At 37.3% G+C, this 22,927-nt stretch overlaps 2 protein-coding genes across 2 annotated transcripts in view; one reads left to right on the top strand and one right to left on the bottom strand.

Moving 5' to 3' along the window:
- Nucleotides 1–565: 565 nt before the first annotated feature.
- On the bottom strand, nt 566–8,587 carry LOC108664585 (soluble calcium-activated nucleotidase 1). Its single transcript, XM_018151204.2, has 7 exons — nt 8,321–8,587; nt 6,200–6,368; nt 5,358–5,602; nt 4,562–4,697; nt 3,978–4,221; nt 2,707–2,910; nt 566–1,605 (listed from the first exon to the last, which is right to left on the bottom strand). Exons 2-7 carry the CDS (start codon nt 6,275–6,277, stop codon nt 1,235–1,237), a joined length of 1,278 nt encoding a protein of 425 aa, XP_018006693.1. The 5' UTR covers nt 6,278–6,368; nt 8,321–8,587; the 3' UTR covers nt 566–1,234.
- Nucleotides 8,588–11,424: 2,837 nt separating this feature from the next.
- Nucleotides 11,425–22,927, top strand: part of LOC108664595 — a 30,621-nt gene continuing 19,118 nt past the window's right edge. The window contains exon 1 of the mRNA XM_018151216.1: nt 11,425–11,808. The gene's annotated coding sequence lies outside the window, so the exon portion shown is untranslated. The remainder of the gene's footprint in view (nt 11,809–22,927) is intronic.

Below are 22,927 nucleotides of genomic sequence, written 5' to 3'. Positions count from 1 at the left end.
AACTTCTTGATTAATTTCTGCAATGAAAAGACAAGGATGAGAAATTGGAGTTGAAAGAAGGAAGGTTCGACTCAGGGGGGCAAGATTAAAATTATTACAACCTTATAAAGGATCATATTTTGTCATTGGTTGAATATGAGCCTGGCTTGCTTCTGCTCTGTGGGTTCGCATTGCTAGCTGTGCACGAGTCTGAAGAAGCCAGCAAAGCATTGCATAACATCATGTGCACAAAGACGCTGTAATTTAGGATTAACTCGAAGCTTGAAACTACTTCCTAAGCATGAATTGTACTCAAATGTATGTCCCAAGACGTAAAAATTAAGTCTGATTTCATAATGATTTGGTATTGAAGGTCACAAGATAATCAATTGAAAGCCATCAAAAATTAACGATTGAGAGCCTCGAAGTATTGTAATGAATGCCGATACAGTGAAATGTGAAGACTCGCCGTTAAAATTACATTTCAAGAACTCTTACGACAGTATATACATTGCTGCCAAGTGAATTCCGTTGAAAATTGAATTTACTAAAATTCTAATTTGAATTTTTTCTATAAAACAATTCAAGTCTATTTATATAAAACAATTCAAAAGTCTATTTCAATAAATTATTTCCCATTCTCCCGCTTAAAAAACCATTGCTAAACCATCTCGATAATTCCGAGTGCTTAAAGTCGAATTTTTGGTACACAAGAGCGCAAATTTGACACAACAACAAATGTCAGCGATAACATTGTGGACCAGCATGACAAAATATTCGACCGCTAAAGCGCAAACACTTGCACAACAAATGCTCATTCCAAGACATCAGGCGCAAGCCGGCAAGCTATAATATAATTTATTGCACGATCCAATAACTTAGTGCACAAAAATTTGACTTCTACATATTTGACACTTCTTCTTTGACTTCTATTTGACACTAAAAATTTGATCGACACTTCGATTCTACTCTATGAAAACTTTGACCTAAAATAAAATACGGATTCAGTGGGTACAAATTAGAGTAATAATCACAAATTTATCTATGATCCGGTGATATTGAGTTTTAAGATACCGCCAAATTTTTTCGGAAACTAAAGATTCACTCATCAGAGTTTGGTAGAAGCAGGGCATTATGAAAATGCGATTAGCATAATACATAAATAACAGAATAAATAGAGAAACACGCATTAGCTAATGAAAACGCGTGATATTGAAATTATTAAAACCATAATAGACTAGAAGGCTCATCATTGTTAAAAAAATTCTACCCCTTCATACTTATGTTCATCAATTTTAGTTTCCGGCATAATAATACGCCCTTTTATATCGAATACCATGATGTAGGAAGACGTTCTCCCATCCACCTCTTCAGACTTCACAGCTAAAATAATTTCATCGCGCGTGTTTGGTACGAATTTGAAGCTGGAGAAGCCGTGCGTGTCGATGACTTCGCCGACGGTGGCGTGGGTAATACGAGTGAAGTCTTCGGACGCGGTGAGCATGAGGTTTGTGCCCCGTCGCTCGTCAGTCTTCTCGTCGTAGGGCTGGGGGCTCGCCCTGCGTGGTAGGAACACCCATTCCCGGCGGTGAGGTGACCATGACACTGCCTCGTGGATCATGTAACCTGCAGGCCAAGAATAAGTTAAATACTTTATCAATAATAACTACCGTTAACTGGGGTGACTTCGGCCGCCGGGGTGACTTCGGCCGCGTTTTTTATTTTGTTTTGCAAACAAAAACGGGGTCGTAAACGCCGGGGTCATAAACGCCAGGGTCGTAAACGAGGTCATAAACGCCGGAGTGACTTTGGTCATCGTTTATGACCCCGCTTTTGTTTGCAAAACAAAATCAAAAACGCGGCCGAAGTCACCCCAGTTGACAGTACTATTCTCTTGTAAAAATGAGACCGGGGAACCATAACAACAACTATTCACGCTACGTGTCGACCCTATACATTCTAGTGGCTCAGTGCTGTGGCTAAACCCAAATAACAATAACAATTTTTCCTATCAAACTTGGACAGGAAAAATGATAGATCATCAAAAACAACTGATAGTACAACGTTCAAGTGAACTCAACTCATCGAAGTTTAAACGCGTGAAAAATTGAGCATACGAATGAGACCTTTGAAAACCGTCCATGAATGATTATCTGATGAAATTCTAGGAAAACAGCATCAGCAAGTTCAAATTTTTCCGTCTCTCATTTCAAGTCCAGGCCTGATGAGCAATACTCCACTATACATGCTGATGTGTAAATTATTCAGATAATATACTGGCAGTTATTCTCAATCTAGCCCATGAATGCCACAATTTCGTCACTACTTCTCTGGGCTAGAGACTAATCTAAAAACACTGTGTTGAAAACAAATCTTGCAGGCTGCATTGAGACATCATTCAAACACACTACTGTACGAACTGGCAAATTCATTGGCTGGGTGGATAACGTGTGTAATACATGCATACGAAAGTCGATCGCAACGAAACCGGCCGAAAACATGCTAATGTGAACAGTTTTTACCATGCGACCATTTTAGGGTTAGGACGGAATTAATATGCACCAAGAAACATTACATTCTAGAATTTCCTTATTAAGTTGGATTAACTAACATTTAAAAAAACAGGTATCAAGTTTCAAATTTAAGCGTTGTTTAAAGTTCATATTTACCGCCGTAATAACCCAATACCCTACTAAAGTAGAATCATCACGTCGAATAAAAACTCACCAGGAAATTCTATGCCAACAGCTTTACGCAGCTGAATGTAACGCTCAGTCCAGTTGTGGTTGTGCACTTGTCCCTGAGAATTGATGGTCTTGATCCACTGTGGGTTGTGGTTGATCATCTCTCCGGTGCTGGTGGTCCATTCCTTGCCCAGCCCTCCGATGTACAGCACCTCGTCCTTCACAGTCGCCCACTCGCTCTTGAAACCTTTAGGAGAGTTTCAAAACTTACTCATAAATTTAATTAAACCTTACTAACACTTTCATGTAAAGATTACTGTAGAAAATGTTATTGATTAGACTGTACTGTTGAATTAATATGTTTTAAGATATTTACTCAAAACGTGAATGCATTTAAAAATAGCCTCAGCAATAAAAACAATTTTTAATGAAAAAAAAAATTCGAAAACGAAAATGAGATTTTGGACTATAACATAATGATTAGATACTAACTCTCCCAAGAGAACATGCTTCAGAGTGCAAACTTGGGACTCAACTTTTTCCGTGAAATGTTCATTTCCTGAAACACTTTTCATAACTCAAATATTTCGCACGTATAAACGCTCGTAGGAAGAAATGCCACTCCAGAACCAAACCAGCAACGTCAAGTAATCTATTAAAACATAATTTATATTGTACGTTTTATGACATACACTGCGCCTTTTACTACCTTCTTTTGAGAGGGAATGTAAAAATCTACTTGAAATATATCTAATCTTAATCAAAACAGAACTGTATCTTAAAGACACAGTACAATAAACTGCAACCTCATTTAGTAAAATTTCCCATCCAGAATTAAACTTATTAGCGGAGATAGTCTAAAAATGGAATGGAATTTCAAAATCACCAGTTGACAAATTTAAAATCAAGTGGTCGAAGAAACCTGGGAGCAACAATTAGCTGAAACGCGTTGATTTCTATATGATTAGTGAAAAAAAACTGACTTTCTGAAATAATAACTGCATGCATTACATATTCCGTAATAGAAACTAAAACAACATTAGTTAGAAAATCTATATCTTAGCTACCCATGCAATAATCATACAAAATCGTCCATCGAGAGTTCAAGGATTCAATTTCAACCTGCATCCGAAAAAAATAATGCCAAGGATCAGGGGCCATACTTTCAAAACTCGCTAAGTGAACGTAAGTACTTATGCTCTATTTTCTTGTCTATGATTGGTGGATTTACTTGAAAGGCCGTCAATGATTGGCTGATGAACTTACGATATCTTAACTTTGTTTGAAAGTATAGGCCCAGTCCAGCACTGTCACCTTTCTCGCTGTTGCCATCACCGTCGGTGAGCACAACGTAAGGCACAATGCCATGTGTGACAGGGTCGAGGCGGTACACAACGCCCGTCCTGTCATCCACGCTGTACACGCGCCCGTTGAACACCACCAGCTCGCTCAACTCTAGACCACGGCCGCCGTAGCTCAATTTCGACGATACTTTGATTACGTCAGCGTCCCAAGACACTTCGGCGCTTCTGTATTCTCGGTGAAGTTCAAGGTATCCCTGCAGGTGTAAAATGAAAGCTTTAAGATCAGATTTTAAAATTCGAACTTTGATTTAAAAATATATATGATTCAGAGAATAAATATAATTTCCCATTGACGAGCTGAACAAGTTAACTCTGCTCTTACTAACTGAGTATTGACAGTTAATGGCACCCGTGAGCTAAAATGACAAGAAACTTACAACAAAAAATCTATAACACAAGTCTATTAAAGAAGCACTTCCTATCGTTTTCAAATAAATTCAGGCAAGTGTACTATAGTTTATTATGCAAACTTTGTCAGATTTTAATGATTAACTGAGTAATGTTTTGAAGCAAAATTAAATTCCTCATACTTGCCTTTCTAATGAAACTATTCCAAGTGTGGTTTTCCACAGTGTCTTTACTGTCAGTGTCTAGGTCAGCAACCACAGCAATTCTGTACCGCATTACACCGCGCTTCTCCAGAACTACAGTCTTCGTGAAAGGGTAGGTGCTGGAAAGATAGAAATGCATGTCAATGACCTTACTCAAAATTCCAATCAATAACAAAGATGAGATGAACTCCAAGCTACTTACCGGTATATAATAAGACAATTAATTTATAATGCAAATGACAGATTTACATATTTAGTAACACTCAAATGTTACCTATGAGAAATTTTTTAATTCACGAAAATCATAAATGGCATGAATTGTTCAATCTTGCATAACAATATACAGTAGTCCAAATAACTGCTCATTTTGACCAGCATAATATTTGAATGTGGAGATCATTTATTCACAATATATCACATAGAATATGAAGCAATTAACAGGAATCGCACTATGGACAGAAATAAAAAAAAGTTTCAGGAGAATATTTCTGTGGTATGAAGTAATTAGTAGTGCTAATTTCATCAAATTGTTAGATTTTATTCAGGTTTGAAGCTCAGATCTACTCATTTATAGAGCATTCATCAGAACCTGACTAGAAGTGCATTATTTAGAGAAATTGCTTGAACTAAAGCTGGAATGCAAAATTGATGTAGTAAATGCTATATTGCTCTGAATTTTGAAGTAAATACAATCACTGTTTCAATCAAATTGTTAATGAGGCATAAATTTTTACCTTATTTAAAGAAAGAGTTAAAATTTCATTCTGTCAAGAACTTACCTGTTATAAGGTGTGGGAACACAATGAGATGGAGAATGACTGGTTCCAGCAACATCAGCTGAATTTTCATGTTTTAATTGCATCTTGTCACCAAAACCATTAGATGACTTGCTCAGATAATAAGAATTCAGAGATTGAAGAGGTGAATGGTAATGGTAGTCTGTGGTGCGTGATGACGGCACCAAAACATACAGAAGAAGCAAAACACCAACTCCAATGAGAGCAACGGCTGTGACAAACTTGGTCTGCATAAAAATAGAGGAGGGGATATATTATTCTCCAAATGTGGAAATATGATGATCTGTTAAACAGAAGTAATAATGATGTTGAGGAAGGAAACTAGCATTTTTAATCAGTAGTGATGCTGTTAATCTCAGTTTCAAAATTGATTGTAAATTTGTAGATAGAGTATTGATTGCACATTAATTGTACTATGTAAACTTATATTATTATTTGACTTTACTCAGATCAGATATAGGTATAGTTTTTAAATAAATTTTCACTAACCAATAATAATATTAATTATCACTCCATCAACTAATAATATAAATTGATGCTCAGCTGCTAATAAATATTCAACTCAATTTTTCTGATTTTATGCCAATAATATATATTACATGCATAGATTTAGATTATCTTGACATTTTTTCAGATTGGTGGAATGACTATAAAATAGAAACACAATATAATTACAATGTTATTGATTCAATGTATCATCTCAAATTTGATTGAACAGAGCCATACAAATTTCATTATTGATATGTAACCATTTTCCAGGTGGCCAAGAGGAATAACATATCCTCATTACATTCCACAACACAGAAAAACATAGCAATTATTACCTGAATTCTCATAGTAGAAGATCCAACCTTATAGGAAAGAGTTGGAGAAGAAAACAAAGGTGGCCTCATCTTGTCCATTGATGACAAATATTGAGCAGATTCCAGGTGATGATAAGAACTGGTATAAGGTATTCAATACCAACTGGCAACTGCCTTCAAGGGACCTAAACTGAAAATAAGAAAAACCCAATTAGACTTTTACAAAGGGAGTTGCTGTCAATTAGTATATGTTTGAGAATCAAGGCAAGAAAAACGTATAACAATTCTACGTTACCTGCAAAGGGAGATGAAAACATTGAGCAACGACAGCAGCAGAATAGTTTTTAAATATTTTGGGGAAGAACATTCATTTAACATTGTTCTATGAAAATTGTTAGTAAGTATGTTCAATTTTATTGAATTCTATAACAGAAATTTTACTTGAGACATGGGCATGGATAAAATTCTCCAGAGGCATTAGTCATTTAGCCTCATTGTGATGGCTTGCTTGATCTCCCAATTGTAAGTGTACCTATATCAGTATATGTATTATACGTGCATGAGTTTTCTATTTTCATAAATTACTAACAACGTTTACATAACTAAAAATAATATAATAAAAATGTTGTATGCAAATAAGAAAATTAAGAAAATTTTACAATTGTTTTATTTCTATCAAAGTTGGTCCAGGCTCCAGAGAGTGTACTAAAATTTAGCCATTCCAGTGGCTCAGCAGTCTGCCACTGCCAGTCAGGACCATCTTGTCAGTCCTCCACTGTGCAGAGAGTGGATGAATATTGCAAGATCTTTGGCAACGCTTCAGTAGCCAAATTTTTGCCTTCAGAAGATCTTGCCGACACATTTAGATTGAAATTCTTGCATTTAATATATTTCTCAGTCTTCGGCCAACTATTTAGAAAAAAAGTAAGGTTTCCGGTACGTTGGATGGATTATGATGCAGCAAAGCTTGTCTGGAAATCAGTTGCGATGAGTTCCCGCAAAAAATGTAAACAACGTTTTTTTGATTGCGTAGTTTCGGTCACATTAGAGCGGTCAGACTGCTTTATTACATGTTCAGTTGACACTTGCTGTACAATCGGACTGTTTTTAGGGTAAAATTAGTTATTTGGGGTAACACGTGCATGCAACCTTGTAAATAAGTTCATGGCTTGTAAATAGTTCGTCATTACTCAGCGTAAATGGCTTTTCATTAAAAATTACCTGGCGACGCATCTTAAAAATGGTCGGCGACGCTTTGGGCTTAAAAACCCATATATTGGCGACGCTGCTTCCACCTTCTGCGCCCTGGTCAGTCCTCATTGGAAAATGGACATTGCAATGTTTTAAAGACAACTTCATTAATTAGAATAAAATAATATATAAAAATATATTTTTTCAATCAAAATAAATTTGGTGATTGTAATTTGTATATACACATCACACAATACACAGTAATGTATTTAATCAATAAATTTGATAAAAAAAGCTCTACAAATGGCTTGGAAAGTAGATAAAAAATCAATGCCTGTGGCTGTAGTCTTGTAGAGGCTGAGGCCTGTGGTGCAACAAGCAAATTTTGTTTAATTTTCAGAAGTAACAGCACTACAGGCTACAGCTGCACAGCAGCACAGGCACACAGCACTCGGTGACAGCAGGCGCAGGCTTTCTGGCTTTGTACTTTAGAAGTTAAATTAGAACAGGCAGATTTCCATTTGGAAAATTTCATCAGTTATTACCTAAATGATAATTTAGCTGCAAGATTCAAAATTAAAAATGCAAAACAGAGACAAGACTCAGTGCCCGAGTCAGTGGATTGAGTGGAATCTTTTTGCTGATCAGCTGCAGCTGAATGAGCTGATGATATGTCCATAAAACCCAAAATTACTGAATAACTAGGCCTACCGTAAATGGATGGCATTGGATGCTTTTACATAAATGATAAATTATTAAATATAGTAGGCTATGCGTCAGCCGTCAGCGTAGCTATATTAAACATTTTTTCATCTATTTCCAAAAGCTATAAAGTATAAGCTTTCTGTGGCATTATCCAGTCCCAGTATTTAATGCTTCTGCTTTGATCTCATTTGGAGTGAATTCAGTTAAATACTTAAATTGACGTTGAAAATTGAAATTGATACTCACGGCGTAAATTGAAAGTCATAATCGTCTTCCAAGTTCCAGGAATTGATCAAATTTGCAGTTCTTGATCATTCACCGTTATAATCCATAGTTGGAGGTAACTTGCCACCACCAGTCTCGTAATATTTCTTCGGTGTTCATCTAAAACGGTGGCAAAACGGGTCAAAAAACCATGCCATCATTCGATCCAACTCCAACCGTCCAAGGAATTACTATTCCATTATTATCGTGACGCAAACGACGTGGCAAATACATGTTCCTCACTGACATGTTACCCACAGCGAATCCGTAGCGGACTAATAACCTCATCGGACTTATATAATGATCTATAGCTAGTGTGAATATGATTTTCAAAAAATTTATTTAGTTTTACATGACTCACGTTATGATCAACCGCCTATTTTCCAAGGGACGCATCAGCCACTGTACGAAACTAGAAGCTAAAAACGCCAATTACGGTTTATAGTAAAATCGCAGGACAATGTGTTTAGTTCTTCTGCAAGTTTTGACGGAATAATTTGCATCAATAGTATCATTATGATTAAATAATGTCTAGTCTCCCTTGTAACTCTTCCGCAACACCTCACGAACACTTTTCCGGCCGGTCTTGTCTCCGTAACTATCTTCAGTAGTCAGAAGGCTTGAGAGGAACAGGTAGTGAGATTGGAGATTTAATAAAAAAGATTTTAGATAAATGTACAGACAAAGACATGAGATTTAGTGAACCACGGAAGTTACTTATATTGACCATCATCTGTAAAGACGATCATAATTACACAATATACCTACTCAATAAATAAGCCATTACAATATTTATTGATATTACAATCATTGCTTTGATTGGTCATCGCTTAAAAAATTCTGTCAACTTTATACTAGGTATTGAGTAAGAAGATTTAATTCAAAGTAATATACGTACCCTGCTTCCACGTATATGAGACATTTCTGTCTTCGAAAAATTCTAATTGATTAATTGACTTCATTGTCAACCTCAGTCGTAACACAACACAACATATTCACTCAGCGCAACACAACATATTCACAAACTCATGAGGGGGGAAATGGAATTGGAATTAGGTGCGTGCTAACCTTCGGTCTAGAGTCTAGACTCTAGACCCTAGATTTCATCTCAAAATAATCTCCTTAACTAAATGACAGATGTTTGTAAAATTTCGTACGCATATGTTAATCATTAAAAAATTGTTGCTGAAATGAATTTTTTGGAAAACTGAAATAAAACGTGAAATAAATAGAAAACGACAAAAAAGGGGGACCTATATGGGTCCCCCTCTCTACAATATGATATGAAGTAAACGCATAGATAGAAGTAAACGCGTGCACTTCAATTTTATTTCATTTTTGAGGATATATTAAAGATTTGTCTGAGTTTTGTCACATGACCCTTTCACTGGCTATATTCATGAGAATAGGGAGCACATAATGTGGCGAGTTAAAAAAAATTATTTGCACAGATTAACTGCAGTTGTCTATATAAAATTGAAATTATCTCTCGGCTTGGATTGTTCGATTTATCGAGCAATATAACGGATTACAGGGACATTATATGCTGTCTTCTATGATCTGAAAAATAATCATAATTTTCAATTGAATTTGTATTTTTTTGTCAGTTGTCAGCACCAATTACGCTGTTGCATCAAATGAAGTATTTGGGAATGGAGCGTAATGTGCTCAAATGGATCAGAGATTTTCTAGTAGGGAGACGACAACGTGTCAGTATTAATGGGACCGTATCAGACTGGGCTTCAGTGCGCAGCGTCGTGCCACAAGGAAGCGTTATCGGGCCTGTTTTATTAGTTGCGTTTATAAACGATCTGCCAGCAGCTGTGTCTAATGTATGCTGACAACACAAAAGTTTTATAGTACAGTGAAGAATACGTCGCAAAAAGTACAGTTGCAAGGCGATCTTGAAAGGTTGGTTGCCTGAGCTGATATGAGGCAGCTGCGTTTGAATGCCGACAAGTGTAAAGTAATCCACCTTGGCAAGAACAATGACCAGCAAGATTACAGTATGTGAAGACAAGGTTGCAACGACAGAGTGATGATGTCGAAGTCGACAATGAAAAAAAAATTTAGGAGTTGATATCAATAATGAATTGAAATTTTCTAAGCATATGGAAGCTCAAGTTAATAAAGCCAATAAACGACTAGGAGTGATCAGACGCTCTTACGGGGACCTAGATGCAGAAGCGATGAAGCAGTTGTTTGTTGCTGTCGTGTGTCCGAACTTGAGGGTTTCGAAACGCCCTGTGGTCACCAAAGCTAGAAAAGAACAAAAATTAGGTCGAGAGTGTTCAAAGACGTGCAACAAGGATAATTCCGCGATTAAAGATTATGCCTTTGTTATCGACGTCTGCGTGGTGACCTCGTTGAAGTATACAGTTATACCCACGGTTTATGCAAGGTCCCAGATGGATTACTAAAATTTTAAATAAGAACCAACTCCACGGGCCACGGCTATAAACTAAGAAAAACTGCGTTTTAACACATCCATGCGACAATATTTTTTCTCGCCTCAAGCCACCGACATGTGGAACAGCCTCCCTGATGGCATCGTTGACGCTCCGAGTAGAGTATGAACGCCTTCAAGAAAAGGCTAGACAAAGCTATACAGGAGCATATGTTCAGTCTTGAAATGCCTAACGCCTTACGGACTTGGCAATCAGTCCAGCATCTATCTCAAACAATAGTCAGTTATGGAAAGATCGGATTACATAGGCCTGATCCCTTGTGAATCAAGTCACGAAAAGTTTATGAATTAGCAACTGGCAGTTGGCTATGGGCCTATTTCTTCAGTGCCAACACTTTTATTCTATTTACATTAGATTATTTATAGTGAGTCATCTATAATAAATGACATGTTCTGAATAAAAATTTTTTATTTTTGCATAGTGCATACCTCTTCAGGCCTTATTATCTAATCATTCTAATGCTTCTTATAGACTGAAAGAAACTATATTGCCTGCACTAATTTATTGATGCGTCAAATGCGTTGGCAGAGGTGACTGGAAGCTCCCTCTGAGTGAAGGCTGAGATCTGAATAAGGTTGGTTCACGGTTCACAACTTCACCCATCAGTGTTGGCACGCTAGTCGCGGTGGGAGGTTGTAAGGTTTTGATGCGGGCGGTTGTGTTGCTTCTGCGGTATCGGTGACTTAGGACTCCGAGTTGACGAGCTCAGACGTGATTTTGTCATATTGCAAACGTAATTTGTAATAAAAATAGATTCGTAGTTCTTGCTTTAGAATTAGAAGTTGGCTTTCGAAAGAACCATTTTGTTAAAATTTCGTTCTCACGTTCCTACCTCATTGAAAGAAAGTCATAAGTTGTAGGAAATTTGAAGGACGGTGTATCTGTGTTTTTTTTTTTATTATCACCTACTTTATTTAATGATGTAGTGCTCAGACTGCGCCCTGTCGATTAGTGTTGCAAGTGAAGTGTGAACAAGCTGCAAGCATTCTAACTCCAAATAAGGTGAGTTGCATTCTCTTGCTCCGTTTCTGCGGTGTTGCGTAAGTCTAAGTGCGTAATTTTGACTGATGTTAAAACTTTCTTCATGCGCTTCAAGCAGCCATGTGAAGATTTTGTAGGAGCGTCTGGTCTGATTTTTAGATTATGAATCATAGTCACTGAGGCTAAACAGTTTATTTAGCGTGATTGTAATTTTTTGCGCAAAATACAGCGTCGTCATTCTAATATCTTTCTTCCTAATTTATTTATATTATTTCAGTTATTGTACGAGTCATGAGTGATGAGGGTATATATTACTTGAAAATTTCAATCAAAATAGAAATCTTATGCCAAAAATGTTTACATCAGTTCCACTGTTCCAGATCGCGTTAGTTGCATCTGCTATAAACTAAAGTATAAGTATAAGCGATCGCAATTCGCAAGCATCAGAAGTGGAAGCTCAATTCCAACTGCAACACTGTCATTGACTCATTAGTCGTTACTATTGTAGTAGCTATCCTTGCACGCTGCCTTATCAATTCAATTTGTAATTTCCTATTGATTCAACAATTTGATAAATTTGCAGTTCTAGACTACCTACTAATTGTTTCATAGGTACCTACCACAGAAGTCTTCTTCCCGCTAGAAGCCTTCAAACAGTCAACCGTCTCCCGTCAATGCCACATAAGTCGCCGCTCGTCATTAAAAATCACATAATAATGATCAGAACTACGATTTGTAGGTTTCGATAACCACATGATGATTTGTTTTCATAGGTAAGGTACCGGCAGTAAATCGTTTGCATTGAAGAATGGTGACAGTGCTGCGGCGACGTTATCGACATTGACGATATGGTTTCCCTTTAGTATTACGTATCCAGGATTATGTATGTATTTATTACTTATTGGTTTATTCTACCAGGTTCTAGTATGTCTGGATTAGCCTGGATTTAGTTGTCGTAGATATCGGTCACCAAAGACTATCTGGAAACGAATAACTTCAAGCGCAATGTGTAAAACCCCCATAACAACTACGGTACCGACGGCTGATGTCATTTGCCGCAAAAATAAGATACCATCAGTCTATTGAGGATTTGAGGTAGCTTCCATCCAGAATTGTGTTGATCTCGCATTAGAAAATTATATACGTACGAGGGCACTAAAATTGGTTATTGGGTACTGCTTCTGGTAAGTGGTAACCATTCTTATATCGCCTGAAAACTGGCCATTGCTCCCAATCAGCGCGGCGACAAAGAACTGTGGTTGGGAAGATTACGAGATCGGGGGTAGATCCTGAACTTAAATAAGCATTTTAACGAGATTCATAAATAGCGAAATGTTATGAAGATATTAACCGAACTGAAACGTGAGCTCTGGTACAAAGACGTGACAGCGCCAGACAGGTAAAGGAATGTATATTTTTTATTGAATATTCAAATCCCATTCTTCCAGAAGTTTTGAAGAAGCTGAAAATTGTTTAGTCCTGCACAATATGTAAATAATGTAACTTAGGTACTGATCGAGGGAGGCGTGTGGTCGCGAATAATTTCATTTAACCGGCTGTTTAATCTTATTATTCACTCAACTCGATCGTATCGTTTAGGTTTTTGCTTTTCTGCCATTCTAAGTCAGTGATAATTCCTATTCGTTGATGAATTTATATTTAATTTCATAGGCAATGATAATAGGCTATCGCAAAATCGCGACTTATTTCAACCATTATCATGTTTATGTTGTCAGTTATGATATATAACGATTCAGCACCTCATCTTCCCTATGATTCTGCTCAATAGTCTCACTTTGCTTGCTTAACGATACTCAATTTGATGGTTGAATTAACCGCCGCCCAATCATCACATTGTCTGCACGACAATAAATATTGTCAATTTTGTTGTCTCCGCGCCACATTCACGAGCGACATTCTCGGCTCTTTCACTCAGAGAAATACGTGAGGCTTTGCACAATATGACTCATCATTTAGAAAATATGATGCATTATTTGGATTATATGATCCGTTATATTGACAAGCGCGTAGCCTCTGTATTCGCACATCAAACGTCTTTTCGTACTTCTGGACTGTTGCTCACTTTATGTAGATGAGACCCATTGAAACTTAATTTGTTGACAAAAAGAATAATTGTCATGACGAAAATAATGATGTGACTATTAGATAGGACACATTGAAAGTTAAGCTGTTGACGAAAAGAATGATGAAAATAATGACGCGACAAATATTAATTTCTTCTCCGGACAATTAATCCGTATCAATGTTTTCTTTATTGCGAGAAAGTTCCCTAGTCCCGGACTGCTATCCAGGCTCGAGGCTTCTTCTCAGGCGAGTGAGGAATGACCCGAAGGCTGCAATAAACTGATTCAGTTTCTCCTCACCTCCCTCATAAGAACTGGTTTGTTTTTGTGCAGTCTTAAACGAAAGCGAGTTTGAATGAAAGTCTTTATTTGCGTTGAAATTGAATTATCAGTAACTAAAATATCCACACACGTTAGGAGTACCCATATGCGGCGGGCTCATTATCTAGTATCTTAACGTGTAAATAGTTGAGCAAAACTGAATCTTCGACTAAATATTATTAGTTATAGAACGTTAAGCTATTAACATGCAAACGAAAATTCCTGAGGTCAAAAAAGGTAGAAAAACAGCGAAAGCTTCTATATTGTAAAGGACTAACAACAACCAGCGAACGTCGAAAACAACGGATCAATTAACACGAGATGCTCTCAAAATTTCTCTCTCGTTTGTATCATTATTTTCGATACACATTATTATATATTAGTACAATTCATATTGTAGTTGCAGTGTGTTGTATGACAGAATTAACTCGATTTTCGGTGTATGATGGATTGTTATTTTGATTTATCAACATTAGCATTAATGCTATTGTATAAAAACTTGGGAAATAAAAGGTAATAACTGATTCCACCTGTTTGTACTTTCATTCACACCCAGTGCCACTGCCCTCACGCCCCTGTTTGTTCATCTTCTTACCGCAGGCAATTTCATTCATCTCTTCCCTTGCTATAATCTCTCTGGGAATCCCTCTAAACTCTTCCCTCGCCCCGACCTGTGCTAACACATCCCCGCTATTCTTGACCTATAACCTCGGGTAACCTCACTCGCTGTTCCCATGACTTACCTCTGACAACCCCTCATAGCTCTTCCATTTCCCTCTCGTACACGTACGTATAACCAGCGCTTCTCTTACCCCTTATCACCCCCACAACTCTTCCATTTCCCTTATACTCGTATGTCTAACCAGCGCCTCTCTTACCCCTTACCTCTGACAACCCCTCACAGCTCTTCCATTCCCCTCATATACTCGTACGTCTAACCAGCGTTTCTCTCACCCCTTACTTCTGTCAACCCCTCACAGCTCTTTATTTTCCTTCGAACGTCAAACCAGCGCTTATTTTATATCTTAACTCTTGTAAACCCTCAAATCTCTTCCCTTGCCCTCAGTCGTTTAATCAGTGCTTCCTCTCCCCTCTTATGTTAAGCAACCCCTCATAGCTCCTCCCTTGCCCCTTACCTCAGGCTTCACCTCCCCTTGCCTCTAATTTTGATAACCGTTCATATTACTTTTCTTACTATGCACCAAATCTAACACCTCTTACTAACACTTCTCCCACCGCCCATCTCGCCCTTTACCTCTGACAATCCCCTATACCTTTTACCTCACTAAAGTCTAAAATATGGATCCAAATACGTGTAATAAAATAGTGTTGAATACTGAATTTTATACAATTCTTATGATTGACATTAGAATGATAAAAGGAAGAAACTTTGTCAAAGTTAGAAAGAGGAAGTGGGTGCCTGGGGTTTACTAAAAGTTGAAAATATTGTTTTCAAAAGTATATTCGCATTGACCCTGAGCTGTCAGATTTATGTATTCGTGGACTTAGTGCCCTGCTAAGCAAGGTTTTGTAAAGTTATGATGCCAGATTATTAGTTTTTTGGGGTTTTCTCATCATGTACGAGTAACTTAATAAAACTATAGGTCTAATTGACACGTTACCTCGACAATATTTATCTGCCTGGTCTTTTATAGAGTAGCATCGGTTTCTTTCCTATGGTTATTAGCCAATGGTTTCATGGTTTCTAATTCCAACTCAGCATAACGGTTTTAATTTTCCACGGCTACAATGACTTATACCATTGAGCTTTGTTTTATCCATTTGCTGACGCATTCAACTCTGATATTTTGTCTTGTTTGTGGACCTCCTACACGCATGGGCGTCGACTTGAAAAGAAGTGTACACATTCTTGCTTATTAATAAATCTGCTCATGGTCGACCATCTTTTGATCCTGTCAGCTCTCGCGATCACAGACTTACACAAGCGACTGCACTCGCACCCTGGCATATCAAAAAGCTTGCAAGTGATAGTAGCCTTTGCACGATGGTGCACGCTCATTTGCATAGTAATAAACTTTTAGATGTTGGTCTGTTCACGCTAGGGCCTGCATGATGGTTTAAGCCTGTACATGATGGTTTTAACACGGTAGCTCACTATCCCTAGCATACTAGCAAGCCTGCAGAAGATGGTCCTACATGATAGTAGACACGCCCTGGCATATTAACAACCTGCATATGATGTCCCCTACATGATAGTGCACACCTTTGTATATTAACCAGCCTTCATAGGATGTCCCTTACAGGATAGTAGACACATCTTGGTATATTTACAACCTGTATAGGATGTCCCTTACACAATAGTGCACACCCTGGTATATTAACCACCTGCATAGCATGTCCCTTACATAATAGTGCACACCCTGGTATATTAACCAGCCTTCATAGCATGGCCAATGCTCATGATCTCAGGGACAAGGTAATTCCCTGTAGCTGAGCTCGGCGCCCGGACTGACGCACGATCCAGATATGTCTTGGGTGTAGGTGGCTGCAGACTAGACGGCTGTTCGGGCGTTGCCTGTAGACAAGTGGTTTACAAAAAACTATTTTAGGTAATTTAACATACCGTACCGTAGTTACAATGGTAGCCCAATATTTAATTTTTTATTGCATCTGAAACTTTTATTATTTTAGGTAATTTAACATACCGTAGTTACAACGGCAACCCAATGTTTAATTTTTATTGCATCTGAAAATTGTACTGAAACCACTTTAATATCTATGAGCGATTCAAAAAAATTTTACCCGGGTTAATATTAACTAGAAAACGAACTCCTACCACAGATTTCCCGACGTTGTGCAACCGAATGTGTGCAAACGTAGATTATATAAAGCAATAATCCAAAATAAAACTAATATGATCATAGGTAAGAAAAAATGAGTACTATGTTTAGTACTAACTTGTACCGTACTCAGAATCTCTTCATGTTAGGAAATCTCAAGGTGTAGAAATATAATTTCAATGAATTTAGTAGCATGTGGGCTACTTATTCTTGTCAAATCATTGATGGTTGAGTCTTACAATTAATTTTGGTATTATATTTAAAACTATTATATACATTATCGTAGCCTCTACTCAAGACGCATCTTACGAAATTCGGGGAACGATATGCGTGTGGTTTAGTCGAGTTTGGTGATTCTAAGTTCAAAATATGGTCGGTATACCATTGGACTATACCAAACACATTCGACTATAGTCCAATGTGTTTAGATTTTCATGATAATTGTAATGTGGCTAGGTAATTCAAATAAGCTAGGTAATTCAACAAGTTAAATTATACTTATAATGATTAGGGGCAGACCGTTTTAAGAATTGAACGTTCACTCACCGCGAAAAATACGCCGGTATCGTGAACTTTTGAATTGATAGGTAATGGAGGCATATAGGAATTAGCGTTTGGGCCATGCGTCAGTAACCATATTAAAATGCTGGAATCTCCACAATATGTACAGGTCTATACGTATCTTGATTTCGAAGGTTGATGAATGTTTTACAATTGTTTCCGTTTGTGGTATTGATAATGTGCTTGAAATCATCGATTCGACAAAGTAAGCCCAGACAAAGTATGCCCGGAATTTACTCTGACAGTCTAAATAAAGAACAGAATTAATTGTTCTTTTCCTCTCTCTGTGCGATGCGAGGTATTTCACAATCAGTTTTTGTCGAATGATTAAACCTTTTAATATCAAATCCTAGGAACTATAAGGCTGAGATAGTGTAAAGAGAAAACTTGGAAGAGTTTGTTAACTTTGTTAACATTAGTGAAGACGGAACTGTCACTCACGGCGCGACCTCCTGTCGCGACGCCGATTGGTTTTAAATGAGATTGGTTTACTAATCATCAGAAACATTCATGACTAGTTCAAGATGTTAACTTACCCAAATAAAACATAGGTTGGCTATCTTCCGCCAATTAATGTTCGATTAGATGCAGCTAATAATGTGTCTTTCTGTATATGAACGGAATCTCTCTGCTCCGGACGCAATCAGGCTTGTTAATCTGTACGGTATACACAGCGAAATATGTCGGTGATATTTCGGGTAGTCAGACCTGTTAAGTGATGGCATGGTTACCTACATAGATGAAGAGTTGCACTCTCAGAAGAATCTTGCCTTTACAGAAATGAATACATACCTATCGTCTTCGGCCCATCGCTATACATAATAACCTTCAGAAGCGTATTTAATTCAAATCCTAATCGCTGGTACGTGCCATTTTATGTTTTTCCAAACGGCCCAACTTGCCTTTACAAAAATGAATACTTACCCGTCGTCTTCAGCCCATCGCTACTACATAATAACCTTCAAAAGCGTATTCAATTCAATTCCTAATCGTTGCTACGTGTCATTTTATGTTTTTCCAAACGGCCCAACTTGGAACTGGTGACGCCACGACAGAGTGGTCGGGTAGGAACATGTCGTGCATGTGTGCCTGGGAACTCGTCGCGCGCAGTATTGTTCGTGCACCAGCTCACCTTCACCGCGGCAGGAAGGGATCCTCATAAGTTGTCTTTGCCAATTTCACTATGAATTTTCCATCGAATTTTACATGGAAGAAATCACCAATTTCACTACGAATTTTCCATCGAATTTTACACGGAATTTAGGAACCGCCAATTTCACTATAAATTTTACATGGAAGGAATCAGCAATTTCGCTATGAATTTTCCATCGAATTTTACATGGAAGGAATCACAAGTTGTCTTTGCCAATTTCACTATGAATTTTTCATCGAATTTTTCATGGGAGAAATCACAAGTTGTCTTTGTCAATTTCACTATGAATTTTCCATCGAATTTTACATGGAAGGTTCACAAGTTGTCTTTGCCAATTTCACTATGAATTTTCCATCGAATTTTACATGGAAGGTTCATAAGTTGTCTTTGCCAATTTCACCATGAATTTTCCATCGAATTTTACATGGAAGGAATCACCAATTTTATTATGAATTTTGCAGCGAATTTTACATGGAAGGATCACAAGTTGTCTTTGCCAGTTTCACTATGAATTTTCCATCGAATTTTACATGGAAAGAATCACCAATTTTACTATAAATTTTGCATCGATTTTTACATCGAAGGAATCACAAATTTACTTTGTCAGTTTCGCTATGAATTTTCCATCAAATTTTCCATGGAAGGAACCACAAGTTGTCTTTGCCAAATACGCTATGAATTTTTCATCGAATTTTACATGGAAGGAATCACAAGTTGTGTTTGCCAGTATCATTATAACTTTTCCAATGAATTTTGCCTGCAATGGTAGTGATTATTGTATAACCAAGTTCAAGTCATTATCATGAATAAATTTTGAAGTTGATCAAACTCGGTGAGGACAATGCCTCCCTATGGTTAATTCAATTTCAAAAACCCATTGGAAAAATATCGAAAGAGAGTGATGTCCATTTTTGCTTAAATCAGGGCGGGTGCTAATAGATGTATTCTAAGCATGTAAATCATGCATAATTTCTGTATAAATAAGATAAGGTTTTCGGTTATCTTTCGCCACAAAATTCATGATTATGTTCACAGCTTTTAAGTGGTTTTCAGACAACCGATAGGTAATAACAATTTTTATTTTCAAACATTCTAACTAGAGTATAAGAAGACAGTAATTCGTAAGGATTACCTTTGTATCGTTACTATGGAGTATTTTTCCTGCAAAGCAATACAATATTTACAAACCTTTTTTAATTAAGATTCTTTAGTCATTCGGCATAAGTGTACATAATCGAAGTATCCAAATCAATCAGCTTCCTCCGATATCGTACCTGAATTAATTCTATTTTTGATCTGACTTGAATCGGTCGATGAGCAATCATGCATGGAAATTCGAAAAATATATTGTATTGAACTTGCCGAGTTTATTTTATTATGATGGTTGTACATTGCATTTGTTCGTTGTGTTTGAATGAATTGTCGGATATCAATGTATTGTCTGCCGCATCGAACTGCAGAGACTCGCTCCTTTCATGGTACGAGTATCACAGAAGCAGGATCGCGTATCTTAATCGCTAGTCTTCGAGGTGAACTTGTTTCTTGTCTCCCATGATCGTCATTTGGTAGATTGCTGGGGTACAAAGGCAAGTTGGTACAATCAAGTTGGTAGGGTACAAAGGCAAGTTCACAGGAATTAACGAACCTTCGTTGTAGAACTTTTTTGGATTTATTGATCATTCAGCGAATCCTAGCGAAAATTAAGTTAAATTTAAATTAAGTGCAGCCGATTTGAGTTTAATTGTATTTTAGAGCTGCTAAAAACGCCTGTAGATTATTGTACCTCGGCTTACATTGATAATTTTTTAGCATAAGTACTGTAAATTTGCAAGTTTTTTAGCAAAAAATTTGCACACTGCGCTGTCATGAATACAGGAAATTTATTTATTTACAGCAGATAAGTTCGTGATTTTAAATTAATTTACTCTATAATAACTAGTTTCTTGACTTCTTTCAGTCTCTCTGAGAAAACCGGTTATGATAAAAAATAAATTTTAGTGTCATCGCAAGAGAGGTTAGCGCACAACATTACGCATCGCGGGATCGGTTATGATTAAAAATAAATACAAGTGTCATCACAAAAGAGGTTAGCGTTCAACATTACGCATCGCGGGAGGTATATAGCGCAGTGCGTGGGAACAGCCGCGGCGCAAGGTCAGATTGCTTCATACGCATCGCCTCATCAGCGACGCCGGGGGCCAATTTTCCATGATTGCAATTTGACTTTTTCAGTTTGTTAGTTAGAGTTGTGTATCATTTTCAAGTTTTGTGAATGCTGTTGAGTTCTGAGATTCATCGTATCATGATTGATATCATTAATGCATAGTATCATCATCGTATCTGAGGGCTTCTGCCCTCGGACCCAAACATCCGAGGATGGTAATGTACAATTTTCAAAATTTTAAGGGGTACAAACATATTTCATTAATCTAGAGGTTATGATGACTTTGTTCAGTGATGAGACTGGTGTGACTATACAGTTGCAGTAAAACCGTAAATTTTATCCCTAACAGCTAGTCAATTATTATATTCCAGATTATGTCCCAGCTACTGATTAAGGAAAGGCTACTTGCGAAGAATGATTTCTACATTCTTTTTATCTTCAGTCCGGTTGGAAGAAATGCGGCGGCTTACATCCAAACTCAAAGAATTTCATATGCGAGGCCAAAAGTTGGCTTGCTACAATTAATGGCACCTCAGATGTCAGTAGTTTACAATGACTCTGGTCTGGCAAAATTGAAAGATATTATGAAAGATGTTATTGATAATTACCGTATCGTTATGTGACAGTGATTTTCTTTTATATTAATAATATTATCTAATGTTTACTAATAATTAATAATTGAATTAAAATTTCTCTCAAAAACATCTGGAAGGCACGATTGTTTACTTGAAAATGCCACTCATCTATATACTTCAGCCGTAAGTCGAGGCAAAGAATTATACACTATTTTCTAAAATTGAATATGAATGCACTTACTTTGAAATCGTGCTATATTCTTACGCGTTGAATACTTGGAAAGTGAATAAGTTATCGGCCACTGAACTGTTAACGTTGCTTATAAATTTTTTACAGCTGCGTATATTTTGGATGCATTTTATTTACTATATACCTTTTGCGAAAACCAGAGAGATAAACTGACTTTATATCGAGTATCCGCACTGAAATAACGGAAAATATCACATTCAGCGGTTGACCATGATGAAAACTTAACTTTTCTACGCGGTGTTTGGCGTCGGCCATATGAAACTGACTTTTCATCGAGTTACCACACTGAAATAACGGAAAATATCACATTCAGCGTTTGACCATGATGAAAACTTAACTTTTCTACGCGCCGTTTGGCGTCGGCCATATGAAACTGACTTTTCATCGAGTATCCCCGCTGAAATAACGGAAAATATCACATTCAGCGGTTGACCATGATGAAAACTTAACTTTTCTACGCGCCGTTTGGCGTCGGCCATATGAAACTGACTTTATATCGAGTATCCCACACTGAAATAACGGAAAATATCACACTGAGCGTTTGACCATGATGAAAACTTAACTTTTCTACTCTCCGTTTGACGTCGGCCATATGAAACTGACTTCTCATCGAGTATAGACACTGAAGTAACGGAAAATATCACATTGAACGTTTGACCATGATGAAAACTTAACTTTTCTACGCGCCGTTTGGCGTCGGCCATATGAAACTGACTTTTCATCGAGTATTCACACTGAAATAACGGAAAATATCACATTCAGCGTTTGACCATGATGAAAACCTAACTTTTCTACGCGCCGTTTGGCGTCGGCCATATGATCTCAAGGATAACAGAGGCCGCGAAGCGTGTTTGTAACGCCCGAGTCTTCACGCTGCGACGGCCGTTTTCCGCCGCTATAGAAAAACATGACTCGGTTTCCGTAGAGACTTGCAAGCATGCGGCAACATTTTGCTGCGAGGTCGAGGCAACAATGCGCTGGATGGAGGAGGATATTGACTTCCTTGTTGCAGATAAACAGCGAACGAAAAAAGTTTGATAGGAGATATAGTATGACGCAGTTTCCTTGCAATGAAACATTTCTGGTTGAAAATATTTTAGTTAGTTTAATTTGTTATCCCGAATTTTGTTGTTATGATTGATGATATTTACTATATAAGTTCGATGATAGGAGTATTTATAAATCAACGCAGTTTCCTTGCAGTTGATTATTTATTGGTTAAAAATATTTT

Source organism: Hyalella azteca, unplaced genomic scaffold (assembly GCF_000764305.2).
Source record: "Hyalella azteca isolate HAZT.00-mixed unplaced genomic scaffold, Hazt_2.0.2 contig15442, whole genome shotgun sequence".
Taxonomy (NCBI): Eukaryota; Metazoa; Arthropoda; class Malacostraca; order Amphipoda; family Hyalellidae; genus Hyalella; species Hyalella azteca.
Note: the sequence above shows the minus strand (reverse complement) of the source record. Positions and strands in the feature narration are given on the sequence as shown.